The following is a 23,640-nucleotide window of genomic DNA, read 5'->3' as shown; positions in this document are numbered from 1 at the left end:
ATGCTGAGGCCGCGTCCCACATACAGCAACTAGAAGGATGTGCAGCTATGACATACAACTGTCTACTGGGGCTTTGGGGGAAAAAAAGGAGGAGGATTGGCAATAGATGTTAGCTCAGAGCCAGTCTTCCTCAGCAAAAAGAGGAGGATTAGCATGGATGTTAGCTCAGGGCTGATCTTCCTCACAAAAAAAAAAAAAAAAGAGGAGGATTGGCAGATGTTAGCACAGGCCTGATCCCCTCGCACACAAAAAAAATAATAAATTAAAAAAATAAATAAAAATAAAATAAAAGTTCAGCTGCTATTAGCTTCAGAATGCTGCACTATCCATTGTGCATCCCCTATGCTAAGGGTTCTCATGCTTTAACACATATCAAAATCACCGAAAGGGTTTATTAAAGCAGATTGCTCGGTCCACCACTAGAATTTCAGATTCAGTAGGTCTTGGGCGGGGCCCAAACTTTGCATTTCTAACAAGTTCGCAGGTAAGGCTGGGGCTGCGGGTCTGAGATCACACTTTGAGATCACTGCTCTGTACTGACGCCCTGTTTACAAGGAATACAGGCAAACAGTGTATGGTAGTAGCTGCCAGGAAACCACGCCCAGGACTGCCAACAGCTGGTTTGAGAGAGATAATTAACAGGCCTGCTTGTATCAGTTAGGGTCCCAACTGGAAACAGATGGCACACTTCAAATAGGATAATTCCCTACAGCCAAGAAGGGAATGTGCAAACCTTGTCAGGCCGTGAGGTTTTGTACTGAAGACCTAAACATACAGGTAGAAAATTGAACTCTGCCCAGCTCCACACACACTCATTTACAACAGCTGACACAAGCTCAGATTACAAGGTTACACCCATCTGTATACTACCTAAAAGGCCTAGGTAGGTATCCTAGCCGTACACTCTGAAACTTTGGTTTTTTCCTCTAAGGTCACCTGGTGGCCTTGCCTTCTTCAATCCACTAATTCATCTTTACTCAAAGCATGCCTCTTGTGACTTGAAGTATCTAGGAAAGTTTTATGTGATGGATCAGACTTTTATCTAAACAATCCTATCTCCCCCCCTCTGATCTATGACCCATTTCTCTACTGCCTACTATCACAGCTATTCTCACTTCAACACATAAGCAGAGGGTTATTTTATTTCTTTTCATTTCTATATTTGAGGTTGTATCCATTCTTGCTACCCTTCATTTCTTCAAATACCTGTCCAAAGGGTATTCAACAGACACACTGATAGCTTAGGTTACAGATGATCTCTATGTGGCCCTAATTATTACGAATTCTCCTTTACTTTTGTTTTGGCATTAAATATTTTTAATAGTAATATACTTAAAAAAGAACTTATGTAAAATATTTTTTAAGTTAATAAGCACAAAATGAACACAATCAACTAGGAACCCATTCCCCATCTCAGGACTAGAACATTCCTGTACCTGTGTGTATCTCCCTATCCCACCCACCAGCCTTCTCTTCTCAAGTAACCACTATCCTTTTTAAAAACGAATATGATATGTCTTATGTATATTTCCCTAAGCAACATATTGTTTAGTTTTGAAGAATTTTGAGAAAATTTTCTACAATTTCTATTTCTCACTCCATAGTATATCTCTAAAAATCACTGGTATTGTTACATGTAACAGTAATACATGATTTTCCTGTGTAAATTTCATAGTGTGAAGATGCTACAATTTATTTTTTAATTCGTTTGTTTTCCGGTTTTTTGTTATTATGAACAAAGCTGCTGTGAATTTTCTTATAGATGTCCTGGCATACATGTTTTGGAGTCCCTCTTGGGTGTACTAATGCCAGTGGTAGAATTTCTGGAATATAGGATATGTGTAGATTCATTTCACAAGGCAATACCCAATTGTTCTCCAAAGTAGTTACACCAGTTGACAATCCTACCAGTACTGTGTGAGAGTTCCTATTAAGCAGTATCTTCACCACTTCTGATATGATCAGACATCTTAATTTTCACCAATATGGAGGATTTAAATTTCATTTCTCTAATAACTAATGAAAGTATCTTTTCTTATGCACTGTAGTATTGGTGTCTTAGGGCTGCCATAACAAATTACCACACACTGAGTGGCTTGACAACAAAAATATATTCTCTACCACTTCTGGTAGCCAGAAGTCCAAAATCAAGGTGTTGGCAGAGCTGTGCTCCTTCTGAGGCTCTCAGGAAGAATCCTTCTTTGCATCTTCCAGTTTCTGGTGGACCAGGCATTCCTTGGCTTGTGGCCGCGTAACTCTGCTCTCTACCTTTGCCTTCAGAGGACCTTCTAGCTCTGTGTGTCTCTCACCTGAATGACTCTTCTAAGGACACTTGTCATTGGATTTAGGGCCCACTCAGATAATCCAGGATGATCTCCTTTGAGATTCTTAATTTAATTACATCTTCAAAGCCCCTTTTTCCAAAAAGGTCACAATCACAGGTTTTAGGATTAGGATATGGACATATATTTTTGGGAGCCACAATTTAACCCACTACATGTATAATCACCATTCATATTTCTTCTTTCTGAAATACAGGTTCATGATTTTCTTCATTTTTCTATTGAATTGTTCCTATTTTTCTACTGAGTCTTTTTCTTATTGATTTATAGAACTTTTTTATATTAAAGATATTCATTTTTGTCAATATTTGTTAAATGAGTATTCTCCCAAGTTGTGGCTTGCATTTTCACTTTTTTAAATGCTGACTTTTGATAAACAGAAGTTCTTAATTTTTATTTAATTGAATTTGTGGATCTTTTCTTTCAGGATTAGAACATTTTGTGTCTTATAGAGTAAATCCTTCCATAGCCACAAATTATTTTCTTATATTTTCATCTAAATATTTTAACAATTGGCCTCATAGTCTTACATCTTTAATTCACCAAGAGAAAATTTTTGTGTGTAGTATAGGACAAGGATCCAATTTTACTTTTTTCCATAAATGGGGATAACCAATTCCCCTTCATCCTGTCTTGATCAATGTCTGGGGTAGTAGCAGTTATTTTACAATAATGTGACTGCAAGCTTGAGGATAAAAGGCATGATCTGACATGACCAAGGGACTTATGTTAGGGATACAGTCAACATTTAAGTGTCAATCAGCTTTATTACAGAGCACCCTTCAACATACATCACTTAGAAAGAATCAGAAAATCCAGATCAACATCCTTACTCTCCTGACAGCATGATATACATGACATCCTACAAGTCTTAACTGATAGAATTTTATATACACTGAAGTCTATCTCTAGTCAGGTTTAACTATCATTGCAAGTACTTAGAGTAGTTGTTTTTGCATTTGGAGGTGCATATTTACCAAAAGACATCATTGAACAAAATGGTGCCAAGAAACAGTCAGGTTATTAACTCTCTCTCACCCAACGGGTGAATGAATCAGCAGTGCCCTGTGTAGTTTAGGAAACTGCGGGCATAGTTGGTTCATTGTGTGCCTCCTCAATCAATCATGCAAATTAGCCAATTGTGTGAGGTAGTCAATTAAATCCGTAATTTTATGTCTAATAAATTGCATGCATACACACAAAAGGAAATCTATCTGAGGTCTCAGAGAACCCAGTTTTACAAAATGTATTGCCCTTTTTTACACAAGGAAGGAAATAATTGCTTAACTCAATCCATAATTTCCGGACCTCATAAATAACACAAGTCTTCCTTTCGAAAAGTCATAATTGGAGAAAAAAACATGCCATGATTTTTATGTACTGTTCTTTTTGACTCTGTTTTGACCTATTTGTTGGTTTAGAAACCTCTAGATCTGTTCTGTCCAAAATGGTAGCCATCAGCTACTATCACCATTTAAATTTAAATGAAGTAAAGTTAAATAAAATAAAAAATTCAGTTCCTCATTTTGCACTAGCCACATGTCAAGTACTCAATAGCACTATACAGGTCATCATAGACAGAACATTTCCATCTTCCATAAATTCTTTTGGATAGTACCATTCTAGATATTTCCTTCCACTCTATTCGTATGGTTTTGACAATCATGTAGTACTTTGAGGTTTACCGAGTGTTTTCTCCTCCATGCTTTTACTGAGTCTTCACTATATTATTGGTAGGAAGCCATTATTCCAAATTTCTTTATCTATTGCTTAGTAACAGATTCCCCCAAAACTTAGCAGCTTAAAATAACAAATATTTATTATCTCATATCATTTCTGAGGGTCAGGAATCTAGGAGGAGCTTAGCTGGGTGATCTGGCTCAGGGGCCCTCATGAGGCTGCAATGAAGATACCTACTGGGGCCTCACTCACGTGGCTGTTGGAGGAAGGCTTCAGTTCCCTTTTCATGTGGGCTTTGGGCTTGCCCCAGAGCAAATAATGAGGGGGAGTGGGGAGGAGGGGAAGAGAGAGATCATTGTCTTTTATAACCTAAACTCAGAGGTTTAGGTTATAAATAATAATAAATAAACTTCTGGCTTATTCTACTGTTAAACAGACCCTGGTTGGTAAGATACAGGAGGAGACTACACAAAGGTGTAAATGTCAGGAGTTGGGGATCATCGGGGCCCATCTTAAAGGCGAGCTAATCACATTGCTATTTAAGAAGCTCAGTGACTGGGCCGGCCCCGTGGCGTAGCGGTTAAGCGTGCGCACTCCACTGCTGGCGGCCCGGGGTTCAGATCCCGGGTGCGCACCGATGCACTGCTTCTCCGGCCATGCTGAGGCCGCGTCCCACATACAGCAACTAGAAGGATGTGCAGCTATGACATACAACTATCTACTGGGGCTTTGGGGAAAAAAAAAAAATAAATAAATAAATAAATAAAGAAGCTCAGTGACTTGCCGCTCACACAGCCAGTAAACGCTGAAGGCAGAACTTGCATCTAAATCCTCTGACTTTAACTCCTTTCTTCCACAGCACTCTGCTTTCCCCCATCGATGTACTACCCCAGCCTCCTTAAACAATTTGGCGTTTTTATAAACCAGCGATACAGACTGGTTAACGTTAACCTGCAAACATTACAGCTAAGATTCCAAGGGTCTCAGGTGCTTGATTAATAACAATTGGTCCTCTCCTTTTCTTTGATTTTTCAGGAAAAAACAATTACAGGAGAGTAGAAAGAACAGAAAGAGCCTGCTATTGACAAACACTCTCTCCTTGACCACACTCTAGACAGGTTCCTCTAAGCACTCCAGGTCTGGACCTTGGTGTCCGACCTTGTCTGGCCTGCATTGCCCAGTCATAGCAAGAATCTTGTTAAGTTGGTTTAGGCAAAATCCCCCACCCTGGATATCTGATCAAATGTCCTCATCCCCAAAAAGCCCCAGGTAATATCTGATTGCCTGGCCTGCTTCAGCAAGAATCCTGTCAGATGGGTTTAGCCAGAAGCCCCTTTTACCCCTGATGCCTTCTCTTAGTATGTTTCCATCCACTGAACCCCATCTTGCTCCTTGGGTATAAATCCCCACTTTTCCTTGTTATATTCAAAGTTGAGCCCAATCTGTTTTTCCTGCAGCAAAATGCTATTGCAATAGACCCCACACCTATTTTGACAGTCCTGGATAAAGTCGGCCTTAGTGTTTTAACGTGTCATGAATAATTTTCTTTTTCAACACTACTCCGGAACAGACATTAAGTGGATGGAAAGAAATAAGAGGAAGATTACTTTATTCTTTGTGTCTCATACACGTACCCAAACAGGAGAAGAGACTTTTTACAAATTGTTGCTTAGAAAAGGGACAGAGCAAACTATCTTCCTTCCTAAACAAAAAGCTGACTTAAAGATCACCTTATCTTCAAGGATAGCACATCTTAATTAAAAAAAAAAGAATTTTTTTTTAATGATTCTATTTCAGATAAAGGGCAAAGTGTGGACAAAGTGGGCCATGGTGAATAAGAACTGATTTCACTTTTTGGCTTGGCATTCGACATTGGCAATCGGAGGTACAAATAGCTTCAAATTCCAAATGTCAGGGATTTACTGACAGTGGGCACTCCAGCTGACTGCTTTATCCTCCGGTAATTATTTGAAATCGGGATTTGGTTAACATTCCCTGTAGAGTCTAAGAAATTACTTCTGCGAGTTCCTTACTAAGACATTGGTAACTATACCAGAAAGGTTTTGGATACTTGAGAGGGAAGAACAGTAGGAATGAAGAAAAATCTTTTAGTTGAACAAATAAAATTTTATATTCTTATTTTTGTCTTTATTATGGTAGAAAAATGGGCATTTTGCAAGACTAAATCATTTTGTATCTAAATACTCCTTTCTCACTATTAAGGGAAAGTTCTAAGAGTCCTTCATCTCGTCATTAGAGTCAGTCTCAATTCCTACTGACCAATGAGTTGAGGAGGTACATCCGTTTATTTTTTCTTTAGAATAATTCCCAGTACATTTAAAAATGGGTTACCCAGCTGTGGGAGATGATGTCAGGTACAAGTAACCCAAATCCTGACACAATCCAGCTTAAACAAGATGGAAACTTATGCTTTCCCATAAAAGAGGTCTTGAGTTAAGATGGCCCTCAGAGATAGTTGATTCAATGTCATTGAGAACCCTCAATGCTTAAACCCTTGGTTTAAGCCTCATCCTCAGCAAGTAAAATGGCTGTAGCAGTCCCAGGCATGATATCCTGACATGTCAATGTCCACAGAGAGACATAATGTCTCTTGTAAATCTCTCTTAGGAGGGAGGAAATTTTCTTCCGGAAGCCTCCAGCAAACTTCCTCTAATATCTCATTGGCTACAATTGGTCCACATGCTCATGACAAGTGGTGTAGAACTACCATGATGGGCTTAGAGAGGTCATGTGCTTGAGAAAGGATGTTGGGGACTGTCACAAGTCTCATTTCCCAAACAGGATCCTCTTAGTCTCTATATCAGATTAGCTTTTATGACCAAAAAATTCTACCAGGAAAAAAGATGCAATCTTAATAGTAAAAAAAAAAAGTGTAGATAGAGGGAATTTCCTATATTGTCAAATGGGAAAGCATAAATGAAAGAGAGAAAGGAGAATTGGAGAGAGAAAGAAACACTAGTGTTTCCAGACCAGGAAAGGGAAAAGCAAAGTATAAATTGAAATGCTGATCGTGAAATCCTGTGAGATAGTCCTTTGTCAGAATTCATTGAGAATCATTGGTCTGTATTTTTCTGCTGTTCAGACCAAATTAAAAGCTAGACAATGATTTTGAATTGAAATGTATTTAAGAATATGTGTATCCACCTAGGAAAATAGGTAAGCCAAACCAATAATGGATGTATTACATACATATTCCCAAACACTATCAGTGATGCTCTCGCTCTGTGATTAAAGGACCTACTTTTAAACAGTTTGTTATCCATACTCAGCGTTGCTGCTAGAAAGCAGCATCTTCCTCTAGCCATCATTTGGTAGTTTTTTGTTCTCCTCTTAGGTTGCTTCTTAAACCACAACGTTGCTGACAACAATGGCCTTGTCTCACAAAAGATGCAAATGAGGTGCAGGGTATAGGAGTTAGCGTATTATATTGACAAGAGTGTCGTTTTTGGAGACAGCCAGCTTTGGGTTTCAGTCCAAAAGGTGACCCAGTGTGAGTTGTCTAATCCACCTAAACTTCGTTTCTCATCTGGAACATGGCAGTAGGGTATTACTTGCTAATACCTTATAGGATGTTGTAAGAATTACATGAGAAAATGCATATAAAGAAGTTGGAACAGAGTCTGGAGCATAATTGGTATTAAATAGATGTTACTTATTACTATTGGTTCTATAAAGCCTCATAGTTGAGATGGGAGTGGTAGGGTGAGAAATAGTGGATTTTAACAGTTTCTGCATGATTCATTGCTTACTGTTCAAACAGGTAGGCTTGTAATCCTTCAATCACTGAGCTGGGAAAGCATCACAAGAATTATATTTATGCAGCAAGATCTTTCCCCAAACCACTTGGGGATGTTGAACTTATATTTGTAGGGACAGAAAATCCACAACCATGACTATGTATTTATCCCTAAAATGAAGGTAATACTTTGTCCTTTTTTTTTAATGGTTAGCCATCCAGTAGGTGATTTGTAATGCCTCCAAATATCTTCCAGACTAGCTATGGCATCTGCAATTTCACCATTAGCACAAAATTTTATCATTAAGGTATAACTTTAAGGAAGCCCGTGTTATAAAGCACTTGGAAGGGACCAGGAACATTAACATATTCATACCCATAGTTAACCACTACTGATTCTCATCAGATTGCCTAGTTGTCTGTTCTAATGGCCCTTTGGAGTGTCCAAGCAGAGCCCCGAGGAGAGCTGTATATGAATGCAAAGGGTAAAATAATTCCAAAGCGTGGGAAAGTGGAGAGGGCTGAACAGTGTGTCACCTTCAGAAAGTGGCAGCAGAAAGGGGGTGCCGGCAGATGAGAAAGCAGTGAAAAGGAACAGAGAGGGTGGGATGTCAGAGGTTAGTCAACCTACTTACAATTATCTAGGCCTACTCCTCAAAATGTCTTAGAATTCTTGCTTGCTTCAAGTTTAGCAATTTCCCCTGGTTTTAATTTTCAGCAATAATCGAAAGCAGCTAAAAGGCCATGTTAAGCCATGTTAATATTTCTTAATCACCAAACACACCTAACTCGTTAAATTTTGAGTCCTTTATAATTTCACTTAGCATATTGTTGGTACTTGATAAATATTTGCAGAATGAGTGAATCCTTCTGCGATTTTTTTTTTTCACTTGCAAGTGACTCAATATTGGTTGAATTGAAATGATACTTGATGTAGCCTTCCAAAAACAATAGGCAAGTCTTTAACAGTGTTGTTCAATAGAATTCTCTGTCATGATGAAAATGCTCTTTAATTGACTCTGAACAATACGGTAGCTGCTAGCCACAAGTGGATATTGAGTACTTGGAATGTAGCTAGTGAGACCAAAGAACTGAATTTTAATTTAATTTAAATAGCCACTTGCGGCTAGTGGCTACCTATGGTATTAGACCATGCAGGTCTAGAGGTTTTGTTCAAAGTTTAACATGGAAATAATTAGATTTACCTATGATAACCCTAAAGACTAGTATAGCAAACCAAATTGACTTGCACAGCGGTCTCCGGGAGAATTTATGTGTATCACTTATAAAAGTTGTCATATGTCGTCAATTTCCAATTTTAACTATTGACATAAAAGGAGTGAGTCTGTGTAGCTGAAACAGTGAAGCATGAGAACTCTGTCCTCTGCACTGACAGACTGGCCTCTTAAGCCAGTCTTTCTTTAGATCACCTCCTCCCTCCTCAGGAATCTGGCACCTTCCGGCTGCCGGCTGCCCCGTGGGTCTGCAGGGGCCTCTGAGGTCCGTTCCCATAGTCCTCCACCTCCTAGCCTCTCAGTGCCCTCCTCTCCCTTCTAAATCAAAATCTACCTTGAATTATTTGTGATAACCTCCTTTTAACTCTTCCCAATTTTATAGATGAGAAAATAGAGATACTGCAAAGAACAAGGGAGGTAAGAAAACTAATATTGATCAACTACTATGCGCTTGCTAGACATGATAGGACGCGCAGTAAAAGTGCTGCCCTCATGAGTGAGTGTTATCTCCCTGGCAGATAAACGGCATTCAATAAACATTTTTGGAATAGAAAAATACACGAATACGTTTTTACCGTGTGAAACAGATATTATTCCCTTATCACAGATGAGGAAACTGTAATTTAGAGAAGTTATATGACTTCCTTAAGGCTAAGCACACACAATCTTCCAACACTTTATCTTTTTTTCTCTGAACTGTTTAACCCCTTGCCTTGTTTCCTGTGTCCTCAGAGTATTGCTCTTTACCTTTCAAAGAGAACGACCAGCTAAACTGACGAGTAGATTTACATCACTGGCTGCACTCCCAGTCCCCTCCCCCTTTTCGAGGGATCTTCGAATTTTAATGCCAATCTTCTGGGGACAGTGTCAACTTGCAGAAATGGCACCCTAAAAATTTCACGCTGTTCAGGAGATTTTATTTTGGTACTTCAGCGGCATTAAGAAAATATTTCACAGCAGATATTTTCCTGGAGTCTGGATGCTTACATAAAAACGACGCATTCATTTATCAATTAAACTTCAACAACGCTGGCATTTATCTTGGTCTATATTACGAGGAGCGGACGACTGATTTGTGTATTGGCCCCTGTCACTATGGATGTCTTGTAAGAAACATTAGAAATTGGCTCCTCCTCCATCTCTTGCCCCCACCCCTTGGAACCTTATATGCTTCAGAGTACGGTCTAAAAACGGAGGCGCTTTTGGAAAGGATTTGAAAATTAAAATATGGCTCCGTGATTTTCAACACAAAGGCCACAAACAGCGTTAGGCACAAGAAGTATTTAAAATAGATCACATCCAGAAGTTGGAGGGGCTACCAAGTACAAGTCGTCCAGGCCAGTCTGCAGGGACTGTTCATGCTTCCGCCCTGCAAAAACCGGGCAGGCGACACGGCGGGACGAATTTCAGCTGCTGAAGAGGAAGAGCATCACCTGCAGTTCGAGGCGTGGGAAACGCTGCCGGAGAGGGCTTGCAAGAAAGAAAGGCGGAGAGGTGCGCGCAGCGGGGCTCTGGGGCCACTCGGGTGGTGAGTGCGAGGGACGCCAGCGCCCGGAGGAGCCCGGGAGACGCTGCAGGGTGCAGAGGGGCCGGCGCGTCACCGCAGGGACCGCAGCGGCCGTGGAGATCGCTGCAGCAGGGGATCCCACCGCAGCCTCCGAGCTCCCTGCAGCTACTGTCCGGAAGGCGGACCCCGCCGGAGAATCCCGTCCTCGCCGCGGGGCTGGGGGCGAGGCGGGGCGCTGACGTCACCTCCCCTCCCCCACCTCCTCCAAGAGGGAGGGAGTGGGGAAAGAGGCAGTGATCCGCCGCAGCTCCCGGCCGCAACTCCCAAACTCGGCGGCTCGCTGCCTGGACATGTCCTGACAAACTTGGCTTCTCTTCGACCCTCTATCTAGCCATCGCGCACTCTCATTTCGCCTCCTTTTGGGGCCCAAGTTTCACCCAGGACGGAAGCCTCTGGAGATGCGGCCACCTGGGTCCGGGCAGCGCAGGCGGATCGCACTCTTGCTGGGGACATGCTGAAGATCCGAGGGAGGCAAAGTTGGTACTTCAGACCCGGCTTTTAACAAATACGCACATCGCGAGGGGATTACGGAGCTGCCGAGGACTTTCAAGCGGAGCACGGAGGACTCAGCTGGACTGGTGAGTTCTTTGTTTAGTGCAAGCTTTTTGTATTTAAGTTTAAACGTAAATGAAATTACGTGGGGTGTTTGGCTCTAAGCTAGTGCAGGGAAGCGTGTGTATCCTACAGGCTCTCCGGTCGGCGAGCTGCACACCCCTTTGGCAGTGCATGGCTCGGGAATGAAAGATCAGTATGCATACGTTGTGGAATTCATAAAACATAACAGAGCACTGTTCAAAAGAACTTGAAAAGCTATGTTGTTTGTGCATTATTTTGGATGTAACTTATTACGTATAGAAATGGTGCCCAGGGAGGGCGCATCGGGGGCCGCGCGATCTGCAGTGGCGCAGCGCCCTCTAGTCCGGACACCGGGCAAGGCGCGCACTCACCGCCGGCTTCCGCGCGGACCGCGAACTTGGACCTGCCGGGCACTCCTGGGACGCGGGCGTGAGCTTGCTCGCCGCCACCCCAGCCTTCGCTTACCAGCCACTCCGGCCCATTCTGCGTCTAATTTCCAAATACTAGCTTGGGTGGACTGGATGCAGAGGCGGTGCGGGAGGGAAGCGTTTTTGTTTTCGGGAACCGTCCCCCATTCCTCTAATTTCCAAGAGCCTTTGGGGACACGGTTGGGGGGGCGACAATTGAAAGGACAAACGTGGGGCTTGAGCTACGTTGTTCTTTCAAGTGAAGGTAATTCGATGGTAGCAAAAAGGCATCTCTATTTCGTTCCGTTGGGGCTCAAGGATCGGTAAAGACGTGGCAGCCCCGGAGTATGAAATCTCCATCTCTGCTCTCGGCTGTTCCTGTGGCGACGAAGTGTAACTTCTTCCAGGCATTGAGGTTTCTCACTGAGCCTGGAAAATCAGCATTCCCAAACAGACGTTTTAGCTCTAGTAAGCGTTATTTATTAATGAATGGTAATTTTCTCAAGGAATTCTTTTGTGTCATTTAAAAAATCTTGTGCTTTTTATGTTACGGGATGGTGTCTTTTTACTTTTTACTGTTCTCCCTCCAATCCCCGCCCCCCGTCCCCCCTCAATAAACTGTTGGCGTTCCTGTGTGGTTGTTTTGTTGAGTTAGAATTCGGCAAGAGGCGCAGACCGGTTGAGCTTGGAGATCAGGTCACCTACTTTCGAGGCGTTCCACGTATGAAACTGACCTATAACTCCAGGAGCACTTTGCGCAGTTATGGCCGTGGCCAGGTGTTTGGATGATGGTGTTTGCTGGGTGTGTGAATTTGTGTGTATTCTAAAGAATGCGCAGGGAATACACCACACACTCGTGCTTACGAATCAGCACACTCATTCTGCAGGCATTATTTTTCCTTCCCAGCCATAGCCTGCTAGATACCTTCATTTTTTCAATCACCTTCTTAAGAGGAGAGTGCATTAACTTTGAACCAAGGAAATTCTCTCGTTAACCCTCCCCCCCCGCCCCCATCTGCTTCGCAGTGCCCCCTGCATCCCCCTCCACCGTCTCCGGGGAAATCAGATCTCTTTGTCCTCACAGTGTTAAAATGTTCGAGCTCCACAAACTTTCCGAGGTCATGTCTGCCCTCTTCTCTGTACTGTTTCCCAACGCCCGGGAGCACTTCGGCCCTCGGCTGAATCTCAACTGCGCTGAGCCGGCGTCTGGAGCTTTGCTGGCGCTGAGGATGGGCGCACAGCCCCGGGACGCGGGACTGCGCGCTCCGGCCTAGGGGGAGTTCCCGGAGTGGGGGCGTCTGCACGCCCCGGGCTTTCCCTTCTCCCTAGGGAACTTGCTGTTTCACACAGACTGGGTTCATAGTTTGCAGGGTGGACTTACCGGCTGCGAAAGCGCACGAGGCGGCACGGCTGCCTTTGTCCCGCAGACGTGGGAGTCGGGGGCGTCCGCTGGGCATGCCGGCGCTGGGGTTCGTACCCAGGGTCAGGGAGATTCTGGAGTCTCACTAGCTCTACACAAAGAGGTCGCGGGGGAAGCGCTTTCATTTTCCGGGGATCTTAGTGTGGATTGAAGAAGGAAGTCGATTCCCATCTAACTGCATTCCTTGAGACCTTTCGGAAGATACTATTCCACCCAGTCATTGCAGACCCAGAACCGAAGCATTCACATGCAGATTTAGGAATTCCCGGAAGGTTCTAGAGAATCTAAAGGGAGGCGTGGGAAGCTTTTCCATTAGCCTTAGCTGACTTTTTGTTTTTTGGAGCTAAGCTAATGTTTCCCCTTTCCGAGCAGGAAACATTCCATATTAATTCCCTGCACAAATCTGTGCGCTGGCCATAACTAACATCCGCACTAAAGCAAGCCCCAAACCGTTCCTTGGAGTGTCGCCAGATCAACCCTGGGCACTCGCTCGTCTCCTCCTCGCAAGCAGTTGGCTGCTGTAACAGCAGGGGATCTCTGCCCGGTGGCGGGGCGTCGCTGCCCGGGACCCGGGGGCTCGGAGTGCGGCCGCCGGGGAAAGTCAGACGGAGTTTCCGCGCGGGGGAAACGAGCGCCGGCGCTCGCGGGCGTGGCCGCGGGCGGAGGGATATACCCCGCGCCGGGCGCGTGAGGCGCCGAGGCCGAGCAGGGCGGCCTCGGAGCTGGGCGCGCGGGCGGCGAGGGCTGGCTGCCGACACCATGCGGACCTGTGGGCTGTAAGAGCCCTCCGTAGCCCCGGCCCCCGCTCGGGGGCGCGCTGAGGCGACGAGGTGCGCGCCCCCGAGAGCGCCGCCGCCACTTCGGGCCAACTTTGCCGTAAGTTTGATTGAAACCAAGTTGGGGCTTGCGCGCGGGTGGGCGCGGGGCGCAGCGCGGCGGCTGCCAGTGCGCGGGAGGCGTGCATCTTGCTGCTGCGGGGCGGCGGACCCTCGGCTCTGTAGGTGCAGCTCCGGACCGTGCTGCTGCCGGTGCCCTGGAAAATGGGATGAAAGAGCGAGCCCGGCTGGAAGGGGTGGTGCCACGGCGCCTGCCCACTTGGAAAGTTCAGTCCTGGCCCTGCGTTCAGGCGGCTTGGGGAGGAGGCGGAGGCGGGACGGGGGATAATTCGCGGCGTGCACAGAATGGTAATTAACGAGCAGGGCTGCTGCGAGCAGAGGCGCGCGGGGTCTGGTCCTGGAGCCATTGCTGGGCATCAAAGCGGCCGCCCGGCGCGGGGCTCCCGGCGGCCGGAGGGCGAGGACTTCCGCCGCGCCCCGGAGCTCGGAAACTTCGCAGACGCCCTCCGCTTTCTTCTCTCCGGTAACGCTCGTGCCTGCTAATGACTTAAACTGATCGCGCTCCTGGGTTAATTTCGCAGGTTATGAAATATTCACAGCGTCGGTGAGATAAAAGGAGAGGCCAACAGCTCAGAGATGGGATCTTTGAAATGGAGGCGCCGAGTTCCCTTAGATGTTTTGTGCGCTGAGAGTGCTGCTCTGAGATTTAAGTACTCTCTGGTAGATAGATGGAGATAGAATAGGTGCGGTGGATAAATTGCGGGGCTACACATTTGCAAAATGTGCTGTTTATCAGTTTGTGTCTATCTTTTCTGGAAGAGAAACTTGTAAGATCTTTTCTTAAAGAAGGAGATTCTGAATCTTCAGTGCTTTTTCTTACTCCAAGTGTTTTCTTCTAGGAAGCTAACTTTCTGTTGTCTCTAAGATTTTTTGTCCCCACTGATGTGAATTGCAGGGCTTTGAAAACAAGCACGCAATTGTGTGCATTAGGAAAGTAAACTCATAAATATTTTCTATGCAGTTAAAGTTTTTTTTTTTTTTTTTTGCATGTGTCTGAACTATGGTTTCACTAAGTGGCTTTTGTTAAGCAACTCCCTGGTGCCTGGTAAAGGAATTTTTTTTTTCCCCTTGAGTATTTGCAGTGACTGTTGAAATCGGAAAAGATTTAAAAGGCAAATGATCTTCAGTTATCTTTTACAAAAGCAGATTCTTAAGGCTTCATATATTCATATATTCAGAGATATATATAATAATACATCTCCACTTGTTAAAACGGTGATGTTTTTCTATGTTACTCTTAGAGTCGTGGTTATGTTATCCAACACATCCAGTTGTTATAGGTACTCATGAAGATGTGTTTCTCCAGTTATATAGCTTGATTCTGATATCTGTCTTTGTGTTTTAGGACAGCTGTGGTTCCACAATTAGAATTATTATCCTGCTTTCCTTGTTATATACTTATGCTTTAAGATGGATGTAAAAATGCTTCAAACATTATCTAATTTGTGAAAACATCAATTGATGTAACTCTGTTATGCCAAACATGGCATTTAACAAGTTCAATGTAAAGTTTGATTTGAGTAAAGTGTGCATTTGTGTACCCATTTCCTGAAAAATGAGCCAAATTCTTTGTCATTCTGAAAGGAAGTGAGATTGTTAGAGGACTTCACAAAGTCATTCAGGCCACCTGTGTATTCATTCATATCTTTTAATTAGTCACTAGAAATACACCTAGTGGGTTCTCATCATGTTAATAGATCATTGAAATCCATGTTATGGACAGGTGCCAAAAAAGGAATCTAAAAATTATGTGCAAACTAATACTGTTTTCATTCCTCTGATCCACTGTCTTTCTAGTGTATGTCTTCAGATTTAGTTCTTGAGCGACCTTTGAAACTCGCGTTTCTTTGAATGTTAGGGGTGAGTGGGATCTTACAGATTATTCATTTTAACTCCCTTATCAAGTCTGCCACCACCTGTTTTCCACCCAAGTTTGGCTGATGTTGCATAGACTCAATAAACTGAATCAAATTAGTGCATTGTTGCATTAATGTTGTCTCATTGGCCTAATTTGTGGCCTAAAGGACCTGATTTAATAGCAGGAAGCCATAAGGCTAGGTGTCTGTTTAATCTTTATGAGTGGGAAATTGCAGTAGGTAAGCTTCATTTTGACCAAATTATATAGAGGATGAAGCCAAACTGTATTTTTTTGTTTCACTTAATTGTTCAGTTTGCAGGTATTAGTATGTCCTTAGGCACTGGAAAGGAGTTTTTGAGATGAGTGACTCAGGTAATTCATTTAACTAAGATCAGAAAGTTGCCATTTTCTCTTCTCATATCTGAGAGGAGCTTTTTATTTCAAAAATGTATTGAGTCAGATGAGGAATCTGTATATTTCACATTTTAAAGTTTTTAAAAAATTCATCTTTCAAGTCCCAGATTTAAATATATTGCCAAAATTCTTGCTGAATTCCAAAGGTTTGTTATATATGTGGAGATAAATGTCTTCTACGAACCACTTAGGAATATCAGTCCTTGTTTAATCCTTATCCTTCATAGCATATTCAGGCATAGGGCTTCATAATAACCTCTGCTCTACAGACACTGATCTGGCATCCCCTATAGCCAATTTGGAAACATTTTGAGGTGGGTGGTGAACTCTTTCTGAGCTGCTGGAAATTAGAGCCATCTCCTGGGCAGCCATCTGCAGTGTTCTTCCTGGCCTGATGGTTGCACCTGGATTTTCTGTTAATTTTAGAACGGTGGATGTATTATTTTGCCATGTTATCCCTCCTTACTCCCCCGCCCCCATCTTTCAGTCCTGCCTTCCACTCTCCTTTCGTCATCCCCATCCATCTGTCCATTCATGAACCCAGTAACTGTGGATCTGCCCTGTGCCAAACATTGGGCCAGACACAGTATGCAGTAGTGAACAGATCATGTTTCCTGCCCTCAAGGTGCTTCCAGTCCAGTGGAGGAGAAGGACAGATAAACAGTCAGTTATATCCAGTGTGACGAGAGCTCCATCAGGGTCAGGGTAGTTCATCGTAGCACCTCAGTGAGCTGGGGACCTGGGGGAGGACCTGGTTATTAGGATAGGGTGACTTCTGAGGGAAGAGTGAATCGGAGGGAATAATTCCAGGAGAGGAAACGACATGTGTAAAGCAAGTTGTAGAAACCTCAGCTGTGACTTGATTTGTGGTGTGATGAATAGAGAGAAAAGAGACTGAGACCTATGCATACTGTCTTGTCTTTAGGAAAAGCCTTCCTTGGTTTATTATCAGTGCTTCTTTAATCCTGTTTTCCCTTGAGTTATAACGTGTCTTTTTTCTTTATGTAGGTAGAACATAAAAATATCTATGACCTTGGCTTATATTGGCTTATGAAGACAGGGAGGATAATTTTTATGGGGCAGGGTTAAGAAGAGAGGAAAAGAAAGAAATGTTGAAGAGAAAGGTGAAAATAACTAGACTGTGTGTGACCAGTGAAGGGCAGGAAAAAATAAAATAGTAACCTTTGCATTATCTTTAAAAAGAAAGGGGTGGAGACGTTACAGGTTTGGAGCCCCCACCACTAGGTGGTGTCATCAGCTCAGGACAGCTTGGTTGTTTCAAACCTGTGGAAAGTATAGCTTTTTGGTTTGAAACAGGAGGTAATATTGGGAGATTAAATCAGGCAAGTAGGTGAAGGTCAGATTATCAAAGGTCTTTAGTACAAGGCTAAGAAGAATGTACTTAATCAGCAGCCTAAGGGGAAATACTGAATTTGCAAACTAGGGAATAATGTTACAAAGAAGTTTTAATGAGATTAATTTGATGGCAGTGCATAGGCTAAATAGTGTCAGGTCCAGAAAGCAGGCATACATAGTGGGCCGGCCCCGTGGCATAGTGGTTAAGCTCGTGCGCTCCGCTGCTGGCGGCCCGGGTTTGGATCCCAGGTGCGCACCGATGCACCACTTGTCAGGCCATGCTGAGGCAGCATCCCACATAAAGTGGAGAAAGATTGGCACGGATGTGAGCTCAGGGCCAGTCTTCCTCACCATAAAGAGGAGGGTTGGCATGGATGTTAGCTCAGGGCTGATCTTCCTCACAAAAGAAAAAAAAAAAGAAAGCAGGAATACAGAAAGGCTATTCAAATGCTGTGCCTGGCTGAAAACAATTATGAGCTAGGTGACAGCAGCGGAAATGGAAAGGGAGCAATTTTGCAAATTGAGAAAGAAAAAAATGTGATATCTAAGTAACTTTTTAGATATGGAGGTGTAGCAGTTAAGAATAAAAGTTCATAGAAATCCTGAATTTTTAGAGAGAGAGGGCGTGTGTGTGTGTGTGTGTGTGTATTGAGAGAGAGGGCATGTGTGTGTGGGTCTATTTAGAGAGAGAGAGGGAAGGATGGGGGGGGAAGACTGTGTATCTGTGGAGGGTAGGAGGCTGTAAAGATTTTAGTCCCATCTCTAGTTTCTCAAATAAGGAAATGGAATCTAGGATTCAGTAATTTCTTCGAATTCACACCGATGATTAGTGACAAAGTTGGGGCTAGATCAGGGGTTCTGTGTCTCCAGCCCCTTCTTTTTTCTTTGATTTCTTAGGTTGCAAACTTGGGTGATTTGGGAAGTGGTGGAACTTCACTGACAGGAAAATGCAGTGGAATAGCCGTTATTTTGCGATGGGGAGTGGGTGGAAAGGCTGTGTCACAGGTCTGCTGCTGTCTCAGGAGGAGTGTTCGTGGCACTTCAGGGAGGTGAGGGCTGGAACTTGGCATTCCTCAGTGGTCCTTTACGATTGAGACATAGTGGATGGGATCCTTAAGGGTGATAATATGCTCATGTATAGAAAGAATCAGAAGACAGAGTTTGTAATGCCAGACTTTCAGATGAAAGAGTCAGTTGTAGAATATGAGAGTATTGAGACTCGGGGAAATTTCATGTCATTCATTCTTTATAGGTTATAGATTGCCTCTTTGTTTTAGGCAGTTTGTGACTTAAGGACACGAGGGTATTGGGGAGGGGGTGAGTAGTGTCAAATGTGACGGGAAATCCAGGAGGATGGGTACTGAGAAAAAGTCATTTGATTGGACATTAGCTTGTGACACCGGAAGAAGCTCTTTCTGCTGCCAGGGGGATCTGAGGTCGTGTAGAGCAGGTAGGGTCGCAGTATGTCAGGAGGAGAGGGAGTCCTAAGGAGGTCGAGGTAGCACTGCAAAACTCCTGTTTTGGAACTCTGCCAGTGTAGGAAAGAGAGAAATAGAGTGTTAGTTTGAAGGCAGTGAAGGTTTGAATGAAGGTTGTTTTTCATATTTTTTGCAGGGAAGGATTCGCCCTGAGCTAACATCTGTTGCCAGATGTCTTCCTCCTTTCTTTTTTCTCTTCTCCCCAAAACCCCCCAATACATGGTTGTGTATCATAGTTGTAAGTCCTTCCAGTTCTCTCTGTGAGCCGCCACCAGATCATGGCGACTGACAGACGGGTGGTGTGGTTCTGTGACCAGAAGACGAACCTGGGCTGCGGGGGTGAGAGCGGGAACTCGAACCACTAGACCATCCGGGCTGGCTCTGAAGTTTATTTTTAAGTAGGAATGAACTGGTGTGTATTTGTAGACTCTGGCGAAGGTGACAGGAGTAAGGGGCCATTTGAGTGCGTGTTTGAGTGAAAGAGAGAATTCAGGGAGGAGCTGCAGAAGAGGCTGAATTTTATGGTATCCAGGTGTCTTTATTTGTAGCCAGGGTGGGTCCTGTCTCTTCTGAGATGTGGGAGGAAGAGACAATAGGGGAAGAGAACATTTTAAGGAGCAGAAGAGGAGGAACTTTCTGCTTCCTGATTTCCATTTTCTTACTATACATGAGGCCTTCACGTTCCTGATCCATTATTTAGTGAAATGCCTGTCTACCTAAATATACAGGGAGCACCATAATTTGACCTGTAATAAAACCTTACTAATTTGGGAGTGGGAGAAGTGGCTGCTGTTAATTACTGGCTACTTTGCCAAAATGTCATTTGAGTGATTTCTGTCTGCAGAGAAAAATACATTAGGTGAGATGATCTTAAATCACAGGAGGTAAGCAGTCTGATTATTGAACTTCTCTGTGGGCAAAGTTTGCCTTGGAGTGTGGATGAGGAAAAAGTGGTTGGAAGATCATAAGTGGTGTGTAGTGGTCGTGTTTCTGTGTGTGGGGAGAGGAGAGAGAAGAGAATAGCACAGAGATGTCTAGCCTAGCCTGAAATGTACCCCAGCCCTCGTTTCGCGTGTCTTGTCTTTTTTTTTTTTTGGTGAGGAAGAGTGGCCGTGAGCTAACATCTGTGCCAATCTTCCTCTTTTTGCTTGAGGAAGATTATCCCTGAGCTAACATCTGTGCCACTCTTCCTCTGTTTTGTATGTGGAATGTGGCCACAGCATGGCTTGATGAGGGGTGTGTAGGTCCGTGCCCGGGATCTGAACCCATGAACCCCCAGCCGCTGAAGCAGAGCGTACAAACCCAACCACTACGCTGCGGGGCTGGCCCTTATCTTGTCTTTTGTGTCACAGTAGCACAGAACAAGTAGAAACACTCATCTTCATAATGCCCACGGACATATTTTATAGGTTCATGTAGTAAGTAAATTACATAGTAGATTTTATATGGAGGCTATTTAAAAATTAGAAAGTCTCTTTAAGTTTCTTAAGGGCAAGAAAACTTTTTAAAAATTATTTTGGATTGATTAAGTCATGTAAATGCTGAAGGTTTTAAGTTCTGAAAAAGAGTTATAATGTACCGAGGAGCGAGATTTATAGTTCTGCGCTGTCAGTATCAGTAGTTTGAAGACTGTTCTTAGTTAAATTGGGATCCGTTGTTGATCATTTGAAGGCAGTATTGAAATTAAGTCATTGCTAGAGTAATCAGACTTATTGCAGCTCCAATCAAAATTAACAACATACAGAGTTACCAGAAGTAGTTAAATGATACATACCAGGCCTAAGACTGCTGTTCAATTGTGCATTCGTAGCTGCCCCCTCACCCCCCATTTTTACTGAAAAATGTATGACTATGGCTTTAAAAGATTTAGGATGCACCCAGAAAATAAACAAGATCTACCCGTTAATTTTTCAATGTAAGAATAAAAGCTTTTAAAAGTACTATCTATGACTATTAACAATTTATTAGAAAGATGCAGAATTTTTTCTCCTGCTGTAAATGTTATATAGAAGCTGTGAATGGATTATAGCTGAGTAATAAACAGGCTTTCTTAGTAAGATACACTCCTTTCTTTTGACTCCTATTAAGTGATTTTAGAGATCATTAAATATTTATTTAATATACAGTATTTTTAAAAAGCAGGAATCATTTACGTTTCACATTCTGTCAATTTTTGACAACTTCGTGACATTTTTCTTTGAAAATCTAGTTATCTTCCTTGCAATGTAGACATCTTTAAAAAATACTTTTAAAATGTGGCACGATTCAAACTGAACATTAAGCTCTAAATTTCAGTAATAAGATAAATTCTAGTGATGTTCTCACTCATGCTGGTACAAATGGGAGTATGCGGGAGAGCATGGTGAGGGGAACACCAAGTTCTTAACTTGAATGTTTTTGTGTATTTTTATCATCACACGTGGAGTGGAAAGTTGAATGCTGTTTCCCTGTTGCGTTGAGGGCTGGAATGACTAATGGCGTGTGTCAGAATTGTGACCTCTAAATAATATACAACGTTTAATAGAGTTTATGCATTGGGTAATGCTGTGTCCCACCTGATGTTCTGTCCCTGCAGCATATGAAACGCTTCTGAAGCTTCAGCTTTAGATCTAAATATTTGAATTTATACAGTTATGTTCTCAGCGTTGGGCTGTGTTCTGTTTGGTGTACAATGTGCAGTCATGGTAACTGACTAGAACACTTTACATGAAGAAATATGAGCATATTAATCTGATATCTACTAGAAAAATTACTTTTCTCTCTTACTTAGGGATTTTCAGAAGTCTCTACTAAAGATATTTAAGCTTTGGCCCTGAGGCCCTTTTCCCTAAAGCCTGAACTAAGTAAATGTTCTTTGTTTTCACATAGAAGAAATCCTAAATGCCTGTGAGTTTAGGAATTCAGTACTGTGATCACCTTCTAAATATCAAAGTGTAGCCTTTGGCTGAAATGGTTTTTGGAGTTTAATTTTCATAAGCGTGAACTCTAGGTAATAACGTATTTTTTAGATGAAGTGGTATTAGTATCTTTTTTTCTTCCCCCTTTCAGCTTTACTGTTTGTTTTGCATAGAGTAACAGCCCTAGTTTTTTTGATCATGGCGTTTTATAGTGAAACCTGAGCTCATAATTCTTGGTTATGTTACTGTAAGGTTAACAATATCTCCTAAAAAGTGGATTTGTTTTTTCTGGTCAAAAGAATTGCGTTTAATAATTTATTCTAGTTGTAGTGGCATTTTGTTAGCCAAGTTTGCAGAGTAAGTTCAGGGTTGTAAAAGGTCCTGGGTATGAATGTGATCTAGAAAGTTTATTCCAGCTGCGATGTGTCCCAAGAGAAGAAGTGTGGTGGGTGAGTTGTGAGAGGTAATCCAGGTGTTCGGGCATCCAGTCGTGGGAGAGCAGTGGGTGGTGGCAGAGGCTCTGGTCGGACTGAGTGACTGAGATGCCATGGGGATGAGGAGCTGCAGTGATCTGACAGGTGGGGCCTTTCCTTGTGACCTGGGGGTGGAGAGGGTGTCCAGGGCCTTGCAGCAGTGGTGGTGCCAGCAGCGTGGCACCAGCCAGTGTGTATGGGTCATTTCCAAGTTCTAATGTTAGGCTTCAGATGTACGAAAAGGTTGACTGATTTATCCTTTCTTTACCCCACCACTGTTTCTCGCTTCTTCTACTGCCGTGGCTGCTCTCTCTCCTTTGCTGGTTCCTCTCCTCTTCTGTCCTCTAAATCTTGGGGGGCAACGGGGCTCTCGGTCCTTGATTTTCTTTTCTTGTCGATCTGTGCTCTCTCCATTGGTGATCTCATCTGGTTAGTAGTTTTAAATAGCATCTTCTATACTCTGGCAAATCTCACATTTATATCTCCAGGCTGGACCGCTCCCCCACATCTGACTGCCTGCTCAAAATCCTTACTTGGATAACAACAGGTACCTCCACCTTGACTTGTCGCAAACGGGGCTCCTGCCCTTCCTTCCTCACCTGTTCCTCCCTCTGGCTCCCTCTCGGTACCTGACAGCTCAGTTCCTCTTGCTCAGCACTCAGTCCTGGGAATCTTGGTTGATACCACTCTCTTTGTTTCCTCCTCACTCCTCTTCCCCCAACTCATCAGCAAATCCTGAAGTCGATCTAGAATTTCACCACTTCCCCACCTCCACCGTTACCTTTTTGGGCTCCCTTCTACTGTTGCAGTCACCTTCCACCTGGTCTCCCTCGAGCTCTGCCCTGGCCGCCCTGTCTTCTCAACACAGGTCCTGGCCTGACCCTTTTCACTTTAAGTAAGAGCATATCACTCCCCTGTTCAAAATCCTCAAGCGGTTTCTCATTTTATCTGCAGTAAAATCCAGAGTCCTAAAAAGGGCCCTTCATCCATGAGTCCATACTGATCTAAAGAAATGATTGAGTAAATCCAGAAATAGGAGAGAGTAGACAAATCTCCCTGATAGAAGAATTCTAAGTCATTTGTATAGCATGACTCTTTACCCTGAAGTATAGGCTGCACATAGTGACTTCTTACAGTATGGAGAGGGGGGCAAAGAGTAACTTCGCTCTGGAAACACCTGACAGGCGCTATTTCAACCCAGGGAACAAGGTCAACTTCAGCATCCCTATGTCACATTGTTAGGACGTGATGAGAATGGCGCTTTCCCTCTATGGTCTTCCTCCC

The 23,640-nt window shown here is 43.4% G+C and overlaps 2 protein-coding genes across 7 annotated transcripts in view; one reads left to right on the top strand and one right to left on the bottom strand.

The window, feature by feature from the left end:
- The window catches only part of LOC147913331 (uncharacterized), a 38,468-nt gene extending 24,866 nt beyond the window's left edge, over positions 1 to 13,602 (bottom strand). The window contains exon 1 of one of the 3 annotated variants that reach the window (XR_015548821.1): positions 12,946 to 13,602. Coding sequence is in view for 1 of the 3 variants with exons in the window: in XM_087418392.1 (XP_087274518.1) it covers positions 12,946 to 13,109 (164 nt within the window). In the remaining 2 variants the exon portion in view is untranslated. The remainder of the gene's footprint in view (positions 1 to 12,945) is intronic. The other 2 variants (XR_015548820.1, XM_087418392.1) reach the window with 2 other exon arrangements.
- The window catches only part of FAT1 (FAT atypical cadherin 1), a 132,363-nt gene continuing 119,533 nt past the window's right edge, over positions 10,811 to 23,640 (top strand). For 3 of the 4 annotated variants that reach the window (XM_087418391.1, XM_014786283.2, XM_087418389.1), the window contains exon 1: positions 10,811 to 11,159. The gene's annotated coding sequence lies outside the window, so the exon portion shown is untranslated. Of the gene's footprint in view, positions 11,160 to 13,684; positions 13,861 to 23,640 lie in introns of those variants that run through there. The other variant, XM_087418390.1, reaches the window with a different exon arrangement.

Source organism: Ceratotherium simum, chromosome 28 (genome assembly GCF_057802395.1).
Source record: "Ceratotherium simum simum isolate JZ-2026a chromosome 28, ASM5780239v1, whole genome shotgun sequence".
Classification (NCBI taxonomy): Eukaryota; Metazoa; Chordata; class Mammalia; order Perissodactyla; family Rhinocerotidae; genus Ceratotherium; species Ceratotherium simum.
This window is presented reverse-complemented; position numbering and strand designations above follow the sequence as displayed.